The following is a 17,209-nucleotide window of genomic DNA, read 5'->3' as shown; positions in this document are numbered from 1 at the left end:
ATCCATCGCCCGCCCCGCCCAAATAACGACAAACCCTATGCAAATATTATAAATATATACAACACTCCAGCAAAGTAACATGTTAAACCTTTTTATTAAACAACCATTTAAAACTTTTCATTAAACAACTATTTACATGGCAGACGGCTGCAACAACAAACCCAAATGCATTTGCCGTCTGCTTGACGCTGTTCCTGATTGGGCTACTTTGAGCTACTTTTTAGTAGGCTTTGGGCTATAAAAAAAGTCTACAAAAGCCGTCAGCCGGCGATGTAGCGTTGGTGGCGGCCCGTTGTGCGAATAGGCCGGAGGCTACCCAACGCGCCAAGACCTGTCCCCGGACCATCCAGAGGTGATGTCCAGCAAGTTGTGAGCGGGGGATGCCTTGCTGATGGCTCCCCCCTTTTTGTTGCCTGGTCCGGCCATCCTATAATTCTGCGCCAAGAGATGGCGTGGGGTGCCCTGGGGGGAGGCGACGTGAACGGGCCTCCCCCACCTCCCCAGGGGGAGGTTCCTCAGCTGCAGCAGGGCGACCCTTAGCGTTTCTCTCGCCGGTCAGCTGCAGCAGGGCGACCCTTCGCGTTTCTCTCGCCGGTCAGCTGCAGCAGGGCGACCCTTAGCGTTTCACTCGCCGGTCAGCTGCAGCAGGGCGACCCTTAGCGTTTCACTCGCCGGTCAGCTGCAGCAGGACAACCATTAGCGTTTCACCTGCCGGACGGCTGCACCAGGACTGCCATTGGCGTTCCACTCAAATGGATGGCCGGGGGACCCGCTCGGGTGGCCGGGGTGAAGAGCGGCTGCTGCTGCGGAACGTTTAAAATGTCGGGCGGCTCCCTGGATTTGGGCCTGGTCCACTAGAACGGCTCTGGACTACTCTGGAACTCGAATGCTTGCCTGCTCGGGCACGAGCCACACTCTTGAAAGACATTGTCCAAGCTTTAAAGATTCTTCGAGAGTCGTTGGCCCTCGACTCCCGCGGGCTTCCGGTGGGGGCAACCGCCACTGTTGCTCGACTATCCCCCATGGATATGCCACTGCCCCGGGTGACCACCGCCTTATCCCCATCTGGTGCCGTGAGAGAGGCTGATTCAGCGCATCGGTGGAGGGATACGCCTGCTGTTCCGCTCCCCGGAGTGGCCGCGACGTTGCCGCGAGAGGATGGTGCTCTCATGATGACGCCAGCTTTTGTCTGAATTACCAAGAGACACTCGATCAGCTCCGGTGGCGTGACCCGGTAGGGAAGATTTTTGCCCCCCCCCCCTTGAGTCACGGTTCATGCAGCCTGTTCTTTCTGTTGGCGCTAACAAACTTTTTTGAACTGCCGAAAGGGATTCTGGTCCGGCCGCTAGTTGTTGGAGATATTTGGACTATACTCTGGACCCACCCGGCCTCGCCCCAAAATGGCGCCAGTATAGGCGGGACTTGCAACTCCTTATGACGTTTTAGTTACGTAGCCTTGATGTTATGGGATATGTATGCGGTCCTTGAGCACGTGGCGGGCGGGGAAGGGTACTGACTGGGCATGCGGACAACCCTACTGATATTGGTTTTTATCCACTATTGATTATTGTATTATTATAGCTTCGAAGTAATGTTACTCATGATACTCGCCCATGGTGTGCGTATGAACGATTTTATTGTAACTGATCCTGTTATACTTTCAATTATAAAATCAACCTTCACTGATCCCGCAACCGTTTGTCACGTTTTTTTTTTTTCAATTAAATGACTCACTTGCTTCTATACTACAGTGTAATCTCTCCTTACCTCATGCGTTTCCCGTCTGTTCCGTAACCGACCTATATGGTTGGAGGCCCTTATTTGAATGCTGACATTTCCACAATAAAGGTTTTTTAAAATATATGAAACTAGCATCATAACAGTCACTTTGATTGGTAAGGTTTTTTAAATACCACGCTCTGCGAATAGGAACGACCCTATACCACCATAGGCCATTTATTTTCCTCAAATGAAAACGTGAATCCGTCACCCCCCCCACCTTATACCGAATGCCCCTGGCTTTTGACCCCTCCCTACATGCGGTCTGTACTACCGCCCTCGGGCAACCTATGTAATGAACAGCCTGTCATTGGTTATCTTTTCCGCACTACCGATTCCTCTGGGCTTCAAGGCCGAGATAAAAGGGACTGCATCCCACAGAGATAAGTCAGGTACGTGGTAGGTAAAAACATTTTTTATGTTTATGCGCGCTGATGTGCTTTGAACACTGCCCCCTCCCCCTCTTTTCTTTAGGTTACATCGGAAATTCAGCTGAAGTATGGCGAGGACCTAAAACGCACCATGCTCCACGCGAGGAAAATAGGCCAGCTCTGTGGAGATGGTACATTATATGCAGGAGCTATCTCAGAGCATGAAAATTGTATGGTATGAATGTGCGCATGGGCCCTGATTTGTACGGTATGAATGCGTATGTGTGGCGCACGTCTGGGTCGATAAAAGAATGCTTTTTGTATAACGGAGGTGTTGATCGAGCAGTTAATGGAATAAGAAAAATAAGCCCAAACATGGTACCTGCATGTGAAGGGCGAAAAAGGAATATAGCACTTACCTTACCTAGGAACGACCCTCTCCCTCTCTGGAGCTAGTGAATGGGAGCGTGGCCTACACCAGAAACTTGAAGGGTTATTGTAGTACCTCGGACCCGAACCGATATCCCAAATGTACACCCAAAATAATGCGCACCGGTGAGTCAATTTACGTGCTGACTAAATAAGAGAAGTCAAGAGTACCCCGGGTTGGGGTTCATCCCAAATCCCCCTCAGCCCAGAAATTAGGGATATTGTTATGTTTTAGATTTACCCCTTCTTCTTCCATCCTCGTAGGAAAATCAGAATTGTACCATTACACGTCCGACTGACACCCCTCCTTTACCTCCGCTTGGATCATCATTTGCTAGATGTTGGAAGGCCCCACCGTGAGTATAAGCACGACTGGACTAGTGTCCGACCAACTAAGAGGGAGTATGTATTTTAAAAAACGAAGTTACCAACAAAAATTGTCCACTATTAGGAAGTAAGGAGAATAAAGAGCTCGACCCCCAAATGAATTAAATGGAATACTGAGAATGCGCAACACGCATGAAAAAGTCCTTTGCCCAAAATAGCTCTGTGTTTTGTCTTAGGTTTTCGCACTTGATGTATGTACTGTCGCACCCTATCCGGTATTTGTGTGTACGTAAACTGTGAATTTATGTCTTCTCTCAACTCGTGTTTTATACGTGAAGCCAACCCGTATTGTTCTATATATGTGTGCACTGAATAACCTATTATCATACACGTTTTTTCTCTCTCTCTATGTTGTACGTGTACTAATGGCCTATTTGGTGCGCACGACGCTCTCTCCCTCTGAGGGCTCCCTTGCTCCCTTTTGAATAAATGGTGACGCTGTACCGCGCCGGTACAGGTATAATTGGCTTTAGACACGACAGTGTTTGAACAAATTGACAGAAACAAAACGATCGTATTTTGCCATATTACTGCCTCTCCTTTCTGTAAAATGACAAAACTTAATTGGCTGAGAAAGAAAGGACAGGTAAGACGACTGATGTCCCCTAATCTGACCCTTAAAAGGGAACTATACGTCAGTGGCTTTTTGTTTTAGTGCTTTAGTAACACCACCTTCCTCATTCAGATTACCACCGCCCATTGCACAAAAGTAGAATGTCCGAAACGTCCCCGTTTTTCCCAGAATGGTCCCAGTTCTGTACCAGCCGTCCCAGAAAATCTTAAAGACTGTAGCTGATGACCTTGTTATTAAAAAAAACAATTCGTCTAAAACTGATCAAAGTTAGCCGTTGCTTTCAGAAAAGAAAAATGCTTAACGTATGTCCTTCCCTGGAAAAAGGTACCTATAAGCCCATGATAGTAGCCCCTCACACTTTCTCATAAAATTAGCAGACCCTGAAGAAAAATATAGCTCAACAGGATTTGTTTTAGAAAGACGAGTCTCTACCGGAGGAGCCGGTTTGAATTTAATAGACCATGTAATTGATAGACACCAGACTCCTTGCCACGTTTACGAATGTAACAGGAATCAACACCTAACAGACATGATTATGGAAATTCGTAGAATTGCTCGCAAACCTACACCACAACAATGATTTATGAATTAACAGCATACCCCGTCGTAAGGATAAATAAGCCTCCACCCTATCATGACCGATAAACGTTTCCCCAACTACTTGGGGTTGGGAGAGAAATTAAAGTGTGTAAACGTCTTCCCCTGTCAGTTCTCTAAGACTTTTTTGTATTCATTTAAAGATAACGTGCAGTCGTCGGAGGAGAGGGGCCGGACGTGACGCACAGCCTGGCTGCAGATCGGGGAATCTCTATGACCTTGACCAAGGTGGAGCCACAGAGCAAAGAGCTGCGGGAGGAGGCACCATTCTCAACGTGGAAAGTGAAGGAAAGAAGGGCTGTCCAGAAGCCCCTGCATGTTGATGAGCTCGTGCCGAAAGTCCCAGCCCATTGTGCCCGATTGATGGGCCTACTTGCTTGAAATTTCTGCCCTCCTTGGTCCGTTTCAGATCTGATCCCACTCCACCTCCCTTCCCTCCCTCACTTCCCTCGGCCTCCCAAAGCACGCCCCCATCGCCCCCTTTTTTCCATACGGAGTTTTTCTTTGAACTTGACTTGGAGAAGAAGCACAGCACAAAGATAGAGTAGGGTTTGTCACGAAAGAAGAACGGAATGCGGGTACCCCGCCTAAGGTACCTATGATAGATTAGTTAGGGAACAGGACAACCAGGACTGTGGTCCGAGAGCAAAGAGTGGCCACACCCTGCAACGCGAAATCTGAATTAGAGCTGGACGCATAGCTCCACCGCCGGTGCTCAACAGTGCCAACGAAAGAAGAAGAACAATGAGAGCCTACCAGGGATGGCTCGCTGTAATAAGACACTGGAAAGACGAACCCTTTTTGAACATTGCCACCCCTTGACTGACACTTGTATTAATTTGAATTCCTCTCCCAACCACTTGTATTGATTATCACCCAATTGAGCTTTCGAAACCTTACATCGGTCACTTTCAATTGTACATGGATAACTAAGAAAGCGCTCTGTATCATGATGATTGTAGAACACCAGTTATGCACATGAGCATACTGTCTAGTTTTGATCCCCATGGAGTCTAGACCTCAAGTGATAATAGCCCTTATTCTGCCAGAACATTTTTGTATGACATCATGTTTGTAGTCGAACGAATTTCCTACATCGTCTAAATAATGTCCCCGTCTCCAAGGTCTAACGTATGACACAGCTAATGTAATTTTGTATGCACTGCCTCCTCGCCTATCGCATTGACTACTTGTGGTTATGTATGATTCTGTCAGCATTGATAGCAGGATTATTTCCATCTGCCCGTAATGCATATGGGCTACCAAAGACCTCAATAGACAGCCCAGCTAGCCCAGCCGCATACTTCCCTTATTAGTATAACTAAATGACAGCTTGTACGTCCTTACCTCAGACATGAACAGAAATGAACTAACTTATGATAAAAACTGGGGACTGTGGAAAATGACTAAAATCGGTATACATAAGCGGCGTTCATTTATGTTCGCCATAGCCACTGTTGAGCGTAAAGTGAAAATCATGAAACATTGGCCACACCATCTTGTCCCTTTTTAGGCCCCTTCGTGCGCGTAAGTGGCAGCCATTTTGAAAACCATGGTCTCTCTGCCCACTGCCGATAGCCAGCGCGTCTCTCCCCCTCACTCTGACCGCGCAAGCATCCCCCCGCGCCCCGACAGCCCCCGGTCACTCCTGCTTGGGCCATAAACGCACCTCCAGCGCGACCCTGCCTCCGAGCCACATCCCGTGCTGAACCCCCACACTCTTTCATCTCATTCATAAAACAGGCCCTTTGATAACCTCTTCCTCCTTGCCCGATTGTCCGGCCTGATCCCAGGCCATCACCTAGCCCAACAGATGCAGTTTATTGCCCCCTACAGTAGGACCTCGTCTCACATCAAAGGAGCGGGGATTAATCAATGCCTTCACACCCCTAGATCCGACCGATCGCCCGCATTTCTGTTCCCAGCGGAATGTCCAGCTGCGCGATAGCCATCATGCTGAGATTGGGGCGGGGACTCCTACTGTAGATATGTGTGGGAACGGGCCTGAACAGGGGATTCCAAAGATGCCTTTTCCATGCTTCAAAGCAATGCCACGGAAGTCATAAATGTAATAAAGCAATAAACCTGTGTATAAGAGGCCAGGCCTCAAGGATGCGTTTAGAGCACCTCGAGAAGATACCCTGTTGTCTGATTTTATGTGTTCTGCTCCATCGGAATAAACTCCTGTTTCCTGCCTTCCAGTCTCCAGCGCCTGCCTCTTTATTTGGTAACCTTGAGTTGGGCGAGAGGCGGCTAGCGCCGGGCAAACCTTGAAAAGGGGTAATCGACCTGATCTGCCTGACCCTTTTTTTAACGGACATGTGTTGTCTGTTTTGCGCATACACAGCAAGTGCTGCTGAGTGTAACCTAATAGAGGTGTATGCAAGACCTGCTTGAGGTAAATAGAGTAGGTAGCAAATAAGGAGAGAATGGTTGGATTTGTTTTGTTAAAGAAAAATGCACATTTAGCTGTGTAACATGCCCATGTGATAGCCCTGCATGCATGTCCTAGAATGGTCACACATTCTTGTGGAGGATTGAGATACACAAATTCTAAGGCTTCTGGAGCCAGATCGCTAGATTCAGTTGATTTGGGTTGGAGAATGTGACCCTTCCCTGGTTAGTTAGAAGAGTTCAAACAGGTAGACAGATGGAAAGCTTCATTTGTGGTAGATATGATGGTTGTAATAGGGTTGTGTACCAAGCTTGTCAAGCCAATATTGGGGTTTTTAGAATTAGTGTGGAGAATGTTTGCGTGAGCTTCTGAACCAAGTAAGGCATGAATGAGACAGGAGAAAAATTTAAGCAATTATCCCTCACCAAATTATCCATAGAGCATTGCCCTTGAATTGTGGGTGAGGAAACCTGGAGGCAAAGCTTTGGTATTTCTCATTCTGGTGTGCGGCAAACAAGTCTTTTTCCTGGGTTCCTAACCATTTGAAGTACAAGTGAACCAGTGCTGTGGTGGTTTTCCCACTCGTGTAACTGCTGCTGCATTCTGCTGAGCATATCTGCAAAGTTGTTGCCTATTCCGGGTAGGTGTTCTTCTATGAGGTGGCTGTTGTGATATGTGACCCAGGGCCATATGCGCTCTGTTATGTGGGAGCTATATAGTGTGTGCCTCCTTGTTTCTGAATGTAGTACATGCCAGTCATAATGTATATGCACACTAGAACTAGTTTGTGGTGTAGAGGCTGAAAGAATTTGAGAGCTAATTGAGTCCCAAAAAGTGGTGGCATTGATGGTGGTATAGGTTGTGGTATTGGTCGTGGTATTGACATTAGTGGTATTGGTGGTGGTGAAATTGGTGGTGGCGAAATTGGTGCTGCTATTGATAGTGGTATTGATGGTGGTATTGGTGATACTGGTTGTGGTATTGGTGGTGGAGGTGCATTTGTGGCGGTGGAGCTGGTGGTATTGGCGGTGGCATTGGAATTGGTGGGGGTATTTGTGGTGGTGGTGGTGGTATTGGTGGTGGTATTGGCATTGGTGCAGGTGTTTGTGGTATTGGCACTGGTGGTATGTGAGAAGTTGGCCTGATGTGCAGTGCTCACTATTCTAGTGATCACTATATATCAGTCCAAACAACCCTTATTGATGATTGGTTGTAAGTCAACCTTATAGACCAGCTATCCTAGTAGCATGGATACGAGCAGTCTAAGGCTAAGACTCTAGAGGGCGTGTTAAGCCAGCTGTTTTACCATCACATTACCCCTTGAACACCCAGTGAAAGGACACCACACAAGTTGTTATGAAAATAAACAGTGTATTTATTTATAACAAGACTACCCTGGCTCTTTATGAGACAGGGAGCTAAGCACACAACAAAACTCTTACGAAAATACTTTTAAGTTAGCACGTTACACAAATGCCCGAGGGGCACGAAAAACCATATACGCTAAAAGTGGAATGCGAATTACTAGCAGGTAAGTAACAGTTCTAATAGGCTTTGGAATCGCTAGGACTGGACTAGGGAATCGTTAGATTACTACTAGGAGGCCCAGGGGACTCGGGTGCAGAGTGTGCACTCTCACGCGGGATGCGGGACAAAGTCTATGGAAGCTAGAATTCACAAAGTTAGTGTTCACGGGCGAACCCGACCTGGTAGGGAGAAAACGACAGTGGATCCTGACCCTTGGATAGTGAGGCTATGCTGGGACACCGAAGTGCCGAAGTTACCTAGCCCAGGGGCTGCAGCTGCATAGGTCTGAAAGGACGTCGGGGATCTCGTTGCCGGACCAGGAGCCTGGAAGGAAGAAGTTGCTGGCAGGCGACCAGTGAAGAAAAGTTCGATGGATCCAAGCCTGGATCAAGGAAGAAGAAACCTGAAAGCAGAGGGGACCAAGTTCTTGAATCACTAGCCAGTGATTAAGTGGGCACCAGGATGGCACCGGGCGAAGTCACCGCAGTCAGGTGAGTGGGCGCTGCTGGGCTCTGCAGTCTCTCGGACCAGGAGGCGTTGTCGGCGACCAGGATGGAGGTGCGAGCTGTCCCACGATGGATGAAGCTGTCGGCGTCGAAGTTACCCAGGATTGGGCAACAAGCCTTGGCTAATTCAAGTCCACGCGGTGGACTCAAAATGGCGTCTTGAGTGGACCAGGAGGGTCCGGGGTGCTCCTCTTTTGGAAGGGAGCAAGGGCCAGTCTGGAGCAACCAGACCAGCAGCAGAAATGTCGTCGGGCGTCGTCAGGAAGGCCACAAGCCAGCGGGCTAGTAGCCAAACAACGCGGTGAGCAGCAAGAAGCAGAAGGGCCCCACGCAGATCGTGGAGATGCTGGGGGGCTGCTCTTCGGTGCTGGAGCTGCTCAGGGTGGGGGCTTCTCGGACCCCAAAGCACTCACCAGGAATTCACTCGGCGGGCTTGCTGGAAAGAAGTTGTGCAGTCTTGCAGATGGCCGGTCCCTTGAGGTCTCGTCGCACCCACGGTTCTCAGCTGGGCTGTAGAGGTGGGTAGAGGTCAGAGGTGCCAGGGAAGCCGGTTCTCGTCGAGCTGGGCAGTCGGATTCCGGAGGAAGGACTTGCAGCAGACCGCAGTGTTCTTAGATGGTGCCTGCGGATGCAGGGTGACTACTCCTTAGTCACAAGGGAGAAATCTTAGGAAGAAGTCTTGAGTTCCTTTCGCAGAAAGTAGTTTCAGGATTCAAAGATGATCTGCTTTGGAAGGGGGCCAGTTCCTACCTTTATCCTGTAAAAAGGGGCTGGCACGCGACTAAGTCCTGCCCTATGGGTGGGACTAGGAGGGGGGTGGTTACACCCACTTCCTTAGCGGGCTTTTCCCCAGCACAGGGTCTGGAGTGACCCTGGAACTGGTTCCAGCCAGCCTATGCACAGTGAGCACCGGGGTGCCACGTGCAGTCACCTTCCTCTAAAGCCCTGCCTACTTACAATACACAAAATCCTGTCTGGGACGGTGCTGGCACCGCCCCTGGCAGGAAACCCTTTGTCCTTATCTCCTGCTCTGGGAGGACTCCCAGCAGCAGGAGGGCAGACTTGTGTCTCGGTGGCAGCATCCATTTTGTGGATGCTAAGGCTCTGTCTGACTTTAACCGGGGTTAGGGGTTACATACATGTCGTGTCCCTCTAGAAGGGTGGAATGCTAACCCCGTCGCCAGAATTGGCGAGGGGTTAGTATTCCAATTCGTATGACACCTTACTCGACATGTTTTGATAAAGCGATACCAGAGTTGGCACATAACCGCGAGGATTATAATGCACTTAAGAGTATATGGTATGCGATATCATGGAAACGGCTAAGGGATGGATCCCGAAAGCCGCAGACAGGCTCAGCTCATGCCAGAGCACCATCTCACACGATTCCAAGCACTCTGCCTTCAGGATTGTTAAGGCCTGCCATAGGAGTGACTGATAGGAGATCTGTGTGTCCATTTTTAGGGTTAGATATAGGTATACTATATCTAAAGCAAAGGGTGATTACACCACCTTGCCCCAGCTGTCAAGCAGCCAGTTGTGTCAGATTTGGATGGCCAGCCAGGGGTGGCATAATACATGCTGCAGCCCCTGGTAGGCCCTGGGTACACCTATGCCCTGGGTACCTAAGGTACACTGTACAGGGACTGATAAGGTGACTCAGTATCCAATTTAGATATGTACCTAAGGTACATGGAATCCATTTTACAGAGAGAGCAGTAGGCCTGGGGCCCTGAATAGCAGGGTCCCAGGTCAACTAAGTCAGAAAACCAGCAAAACACCAGGCAAAAAGTTGGGGGCAACCATAGTCAGGGATCAACCTTCCTACATGGTAGTATTAGTTGTATTGGGGGTTTTGGTATTGGTGATGGTATTGTTAATGGTGGTGGTGATATTGGTATTGGTGGTGGGGATGGTGCTGGTGGTGGCATTTATGGTTGTGGTATTGGTGGTGGTGGTATTGGTGGTAGTATTGGTGGTGGTATTGATATTAGTTGTGATAGTGCTGGTGGTATTGGTTGTGGTGGTGGTAGTATTGGTATAGCTGGTGGTGGTGGCATTGGTAGTGATGGTATTGGTGGTGGTTGTGGTATTGCTGGTGGTTTTGGTGGTAGTATTGGTGGTGGAGGTATTGTTGGTGGTGGTATTGTAGTGGTGGTTGTGGTATTGGGGTGATGTTGTAGGTGGTGGTGTTGGTGGTGGTATTAGTGGTGATAGTGTTGGTGGTGGTATTGGTGATTGTCGTGGTGATGGTGGGGGCATTGATGGTGGTGGTGGTGGTATTTGTGGTGGTATTGATGGTGGTATTAATGGTGGTGGTACTGGTGGTGATGGTGTTGTTAATAAAACAGGCTTTCAGAAACAACCTGTCAGGTGTCTTTTAGTACAGATGACATTTAACGCAGATGTGCTGTTGTCAGCTTCAGCCCATTAGCACTGGATTATGTGCTACCTGGAATTCACATGAGTTAATTTGCTAATCATTTCCATAAATTTTACTTGGGGGGGTTGAAACAGACACAAGATAATGACTGGTTAAAGTGATTGAAAGCTGGCACCCGCGTTACAGGGCGGCCGCGCTGCATAAAGAAACACAAGCGGTTTCAGCTGAAGCAGCGCATGTCAGTAATTAAACCTCAATAAAGTTAATAGTGCTTGCAGACTGAATAACGGGTCTTGTGTAACAACCAAAGTAAATGGGCCAGTTGCCACGGCAGGGTACAAATGAAGGCCAGGCCATACTAAGGAGGGACTAACTAGCCTATTAGTGAATCCGAAGGCAGTATTTACGAAAGAGAATGACAAAAGCCAATGAAAAAAGTTGGGCGATGAGTGGGCGCAGCTTCTCTCCCATATTCTACTACTACAGTCTCGCAGAGCGAGTAGCGCATGCGCGCTGCCGCTAGGCTCGACCTAAAAACGGAGTTAGAGGTATTACCATTGCCAAGCTTAATGGTACACAATTAACCTGATAGATGGAACACTCAGTTGATATTGCTGGACTTTGAGCTTATGTCAACAACAGTGGTTCTTAACCTTTTGACTTCTGTGGGTGCCCACTGAATTATTGGAACCTGTGGACTCCCATTGAATTATTAATTGAACGTAGGACCCCCCACTGAAACATTAATGGTAACAGGGATCCTGTCCGAAGCAATTTTGTTGATTTGAACTGTAAAACAAAACAGAAAATAAAGGAGATAGCATTCAAATAAATACACAAATGATTACATGTTTTATTTTATTCATAAACAAAGAAAACCAAATACGGCCAGGTTGGCGTTTTTCTAATTTCAATGGAGGCCACTTATTGCCCATACTATATTCTTTACAATGGGCTCAACAAATCAATGTGAGGATATTAACAATTTTTATTCTCCAATTTCAAATTACTTCACGTTTACAGAATGGTGTACCATTTTCAATTTGGTTTCTTTATTTATATATAATTTATTGATCTGTTATAGTTTAATGTTCTAAGGTTTTGCAGACCTCATGAGTAGGTTTTGTGGACCCGCAGGGATCTCCAGAACACAGGTTTCAAAACACTAGTCTAGAAGATCTAAGATGAGTCAGTGGTGAACACTAATTCGTTGAACAATCTGGTCTTAGGCACTATTTGGGAGTAGGCTCAAGATTTCTGATCCATGTGAAAACCCATGTTTGTGCAGGGATCGGAATTCCTAGTTGGGCGGAATTAATCAAACAGATAATCGCTGGGTGTGACAGTCCATACACTTAGTTTAACTCCTGCTGGAAATTGAACAGTGAAAAAATTTACTGTATTTTACATGTCACTTTCCAAAAACTCAATCTGTGAAATACATCACTCCTGATAAATTCAAAGCCCACAGAGTCGGACTACAGCTTGTGCGATATTGTGATACTATGAGTCACACTCGTGTAAGTGGAAAAGAAGAGTAGTTTATTCTTAAGAGGTCAGGAGAATCCAACAACCCCAGCCAGGCACAGCCAATGATCTCCAACTGAATAACGAACCCTGGCCACAGCAGAACTTAAGGTGACATCACGGAATGTTGTGAGATCACAAAGGTCCTAGCCTAGCCAGGGCAAGCTAAACCCAATATGACAGATATGTACCATCTTCCATCCAAACATGTATCAGGATCCAACTCACAAATGTCACCTCTCTGGACCCTGGAACCGCAGAATTTGTGTATTTGTATGCATTTGAGTTTTATGCTCAGGCAGCTTCATAATCATATAGTACAACAATCCAACAGGATACCATCTGGCAGTGGAACCTGGGGATCTACATTTAGACCCCACACAATCTTGTATTCAAATAAAACAGATGTGAGAAAAAGCAAATAAATCTAACGTCCAGCAAGGTCAGATTGTCAAAAAAGCAGAATTTCGCGTGGAGGACAAGCACACGAGCATTAGTAGCCAAACACAGGCCCGGCCAGGCCAGCAGTTACTGTCAGTCCGTATTCCAGTGCCATGCGGATGGTCCCTAGTCCATTAACAGAAGTACCACTGACCCAGGGAGACCTAGTGAATGAGGAATGAATGACCGCTCGTAACAACCTGCAATTTCCAAGGAGATGGCTGCTCAGGGTAATGGAGGGGACCAGTTCGGGTCGTAGGAGACGTCAGTAACCAGATTTAGAGACGAAAGCAGAATTGTCATTCTACAACAGTGTAGGAAAACTAATAAGATGGTCTCAGTTTTTTCTTAAGTCCTGCAGACACGATCACACTGGAACCACAAATAGGTCAAGAGCCAAAAATACAAATGCACTGGCAAAGCCAATAGGCCCGACTTTCATTGACAATGCAAGCAAATTCAGGCATGTAGAAATAGTTTGCGTGCAACATCACATACAGCCAGACCTAATGACTTTGCCAGTGTTTGTTTAAAGAATGACATTGACATTTTAAGCATGTTCATACAGAGTTAATCGCAATATATTTTTAACATAATGCAGTAAATTAGATTATGAAATAACTTAACACACAGCATTTCCCTGTCATGTAAATGGAAGAGAGTAGAAGATCTTCAAATGCTGGCTGTATTAGGAAATGTGTAATCAATGAACCTGGGCTCAAATCACTACTTCCCTACATGACCAAATTATGTGATCCCAGGCAAATCCCTACTTCACTGTGCCTTATGTTCACTAACGGTCAAATCTGACGCCACCTTGAAGGCATTCATTTTAGGATGTGTGTTCTATAAAAAAAAATACCTCAGTTGTGTACGGTTTAATAGACAGGGACCCTACTCCACTGCTAATATTGGCCATATACAGAGTGCACACGATAAACCAAAATGTCTGTTTGCATGCGCCAGTGGCCTAAAGGCGTGGTGGTTACGGGTGTGTGGGAGAGGAATTCATGTAAAAGAAATATTCATTTTAACGGGAGATCAATGTAGCTATATAATCCACTATATTAAGCGACACTCCATCATTGAAAAATTACTTGAAAAAGTATTTATCCTATTGCATAAGACATCAGCTGGGTTCTATACATGTCATCTCTCTGCTAGCTCGGCTCTCTTTATGACTCTCTAGGACTCTATGGTTCGTCCTCTCTATGGCTTGCCCTACTCCACCACTAATATTAGGCTCATATTAGATCAAATGTACGTACCTCTTGAAGACAACAAGGGCAGAAACAGCTTGAACATCTATAAGGCCTCTGTAGTTTCATGACCTCACGGCCCGTGTTATCAATCACACTGATGACGAAAGATCGCGCGGGGCCACAACACATTCGCGTGCAGCAGTCGTTTTCTTCAGCTGCAAAGTAAACTCGTTGTCCCAAAGCATTTTTGATCTCGTATTTGTTGTTCGTTTCAAACCCGGTTAAAACTAGAAGAAACAAAACAACTTTTTGCATTTTCACACTTAAAAATTCATCAATGACAAATAAAAACGGGATGACTGCACGTGGCACATCTACACTCTGTGTTGCTCAAGATTCTATGGTATTCTGGCATTAACGCTCCTCGAGGGTGCTCCAATACAGATCTTTAGGAATATGAATGTGGGTTAAGACAACAGGTAAACCCGAACTCGGCCACATAAGTGTTATTCGAGTTTAGGGCTGGGTAATACTGCTGGACGAATTCCTAAAGAGCTAAATATGCGCCCAATGTTTACACCTGCAGTGCAAACGTGAGGTACTTCATCAGCGAATGAAACCTACGTCTATATCCCATTGCCACTGGAATTATGCGATTGCACATAATCCATAATTTGCTACATATTCTGCAGTCTGTGACGAGCCTGTCAATGTAATTATCTCAGTGATAATTTAATTAAGAACATTATATGGCCCAACCCCTTGGCGGAGACCTTGAAAGCAGCTTCCACAGCAGGGAAAGCTCTGTGCTGTGCCTGCCTGCAGGGCCCTCCTAGCTAGCAGGTACCACCAACAGCCTCTTATGCTGGGTAACTTGTCTTAGTGCACCGTCTGGGGCCGGTCAGTGTAATTAAATGGAATACAATTACCATTAAGGTACTTGCATTGCTCAGCCAAGCATAGTTCTGAACCACGCAAGAATTTCTTTCTCCTCACATTCTTTACTGCAGGAAATGAGGACTACTTGTGCTGCAGGTCAATCCACTTAAAAAAAAAATATATGGGTGTGAGTACGAAAAAGGCAAAAAAGGGCAGACTTGCCCAAGGCTTTGCATCCGCTAACTAGAAAAAAAAAACTCCCACCTATTCTCCTAACGTATTCCAGTTGAAATATTGCCAATGATTGTGCACATTTTTTTTAGTACTCAGACAGAATTCTGCAAGCTCAGTTCCACTTTAACCACATTTCAGTTGCGGTCTAGGTACTAACTGTACAAGAAACACCGACACACCACAGTTGACCAAGAGGTATGGGCATTTTAGTCCGAGAACTTTTTTTTTTTAATGGAACTACTCAGCCATCGTTTGCTCAGAATGTGTCATAACATGGTACGTTAGCGCTTCACACCACACACGGGCAAAACTAGCAAGCCTCAGTTTCTAAGTAAGTGAAGTTCTTTATTTGTCAAAGATTGAGCATGTGTGGCTAAGTGGATAGATGGATTAGTTAGGAAATTGGAGAATATGGATGGATTAGTTGGCGAGTGCATGTATGGAGTGGATCAGGGGGAGGTGGTTAAAAAAAGTGGATTGGAAGGTGAATGGGCAGGTAAGTGAGTGAATGGGTAAATGGAGTTCAGATGGGTAAACACATTCGGTGGTGGTGGTGATGGGTAAATGAATTGATGTATAGAACTCTTGTTGGGCCAGTGGGTGTATGATTGTGTTGGTTCATTAGTGGGTGATGGAATGGACGGGTCAGGGAGTCAATAGCTTAGTGAGAATGCCTGGGCAAATAGAAGAGTGCACAGGAGCATAGGTGAATAAGAGTATGGTTGAAGGATGAGCATGTAAGTGCATCGATGAGCAAGTTAATATGTGGGCGGGAGTACTGTGAAAATGAGATGCATGAGGGTCAAAGCTTGCCCATTTTAATATCTCGTTCTGCACATCACATCTGCTTTTCCTAACCTTGCCAAAGCCAGCTGTGTTCGCTCCAGTATTTTCACATACCAGCAGAACGCACATTCTACCATTTGCTGCACACATTTTGCCAATTCTCTAGCTTGGCAGCGCTGTGCTTTGTAACCACCACCACTATTTGTACGCATGTGGCACTCATCTGTTGTCAAAGGGCGAAGGAGCCCCCTCTGTACCACCAGACATCTGATTTCGGAGGTATGAACATCCGGAAGCAACCAATGGGGATAGCACCAACTAGCGTCCTCTGCGCGGCCACCATCTTCTTGGCTAACAGAGAGAGAGACCGAGACACACACAAAAGGCTATTGTGGCAAAGTCTCTGATCCCTAGAGGAAATCTATGTAGCTGTCTTCGAAACAAATGCAGGAGGAACACAATGTAACCACTAAAATAGAACGTTTTTCCTTGAAAGATTTAACAAAAATTCATCCATGTTTTGAGTTGTCCCCGTGTTCTGGGTGGAACTGGGCACTCTTCTGCAGGTAGAGTTTGCTGTGCTCCTGCAGCCTCAAATTATGTCTGAGGAAGTCATTGCCCCAGCGGCCAACAGCCTAAAGCTCAAGGTTTGCACCATCTTGGGGGACATGGTCCGAGGGACCTGGAATTGGCCCTTGACATCTGTTGTGCTGCCAGTCATCTGTGCTCAGCCAGGCAGAAGAGGAGCAGAGAAAGAAACAGCTCAAGCACAGGTAATGATGAAAAACTGGGGGCCTCTGAAAGTGGCATGGCCAATGTAATGAAGGGCTTAAAACACCTAAGCTAAAGATCTATACTTAGCATAGTGTGCTGCCCTTCTTATATTTTGCTGGTTCTGTCATTGCATCCAGATGTATGATACAACAAGTAACATCATACCTACAACAAGTCAGGACTATTGATTTTGTCAATGGTTGTTAGTTACATAAGATAAATAAGCTGTAACTATGGCTTGTATATAATATTAAAAAAGCTTCCACTTAGAGCCCTGGTGCCATTACGACACTGTTGCTGCTCCTGAGTTTCAGAAAGAGAAAGGAAATCCAGAGAAAAAACGACTCTTTAAAGGATTTCCCTTGCCCTACAACGCTCACCTGGCATGACGTCATGCCGTAACTTCTCCACTAGTGAG

The 17,209-nt window shown here is 46.5% G+C and overlaps 1 protein-coding gene across 1 annotated transcript in view; it reads right to left on the bottom strand.

Annotated features, from left to right (window-relative positions):
- The window catches only part of LOC144791739 (phospholipid scramblase 1-like), a 188,966-nt gene that overhangs the window by 100,392 nt on the left and 71,365 nt on the right, over positions 1–17,209 (bottom strand). Inside the window, exon 3 of the mRNA XM_078666507.1 lies at positions 14,185–14,405. Coding sequence (XP_078522633.1) covers positions 14,185–14,405 — 221 coding nt within the window. The remainder of the gene's footprint in view (positions 1–14,184; positions 14,406–17,209) is intronic.

Source organism: Lissotriton helveticus, chromosome 11 (genome assembly GCF_964261635.1).
Source record: "Lissotriton helveticus chromosome 11, aLisHel1.1, whole genome shotgun sequence".
Classification (NCBI taxonomy): domain Eukaryota; kingdom Metazoa; phylum Chordata; class Amphibia; order Caudata; family Salamandridae; genus Lissotriton; species Lissotriton helveticus.
Note: the sequence above shows the minus strand (reverse complement) of the source record. Positions and strands in the feature narration are given on the sequence as shown.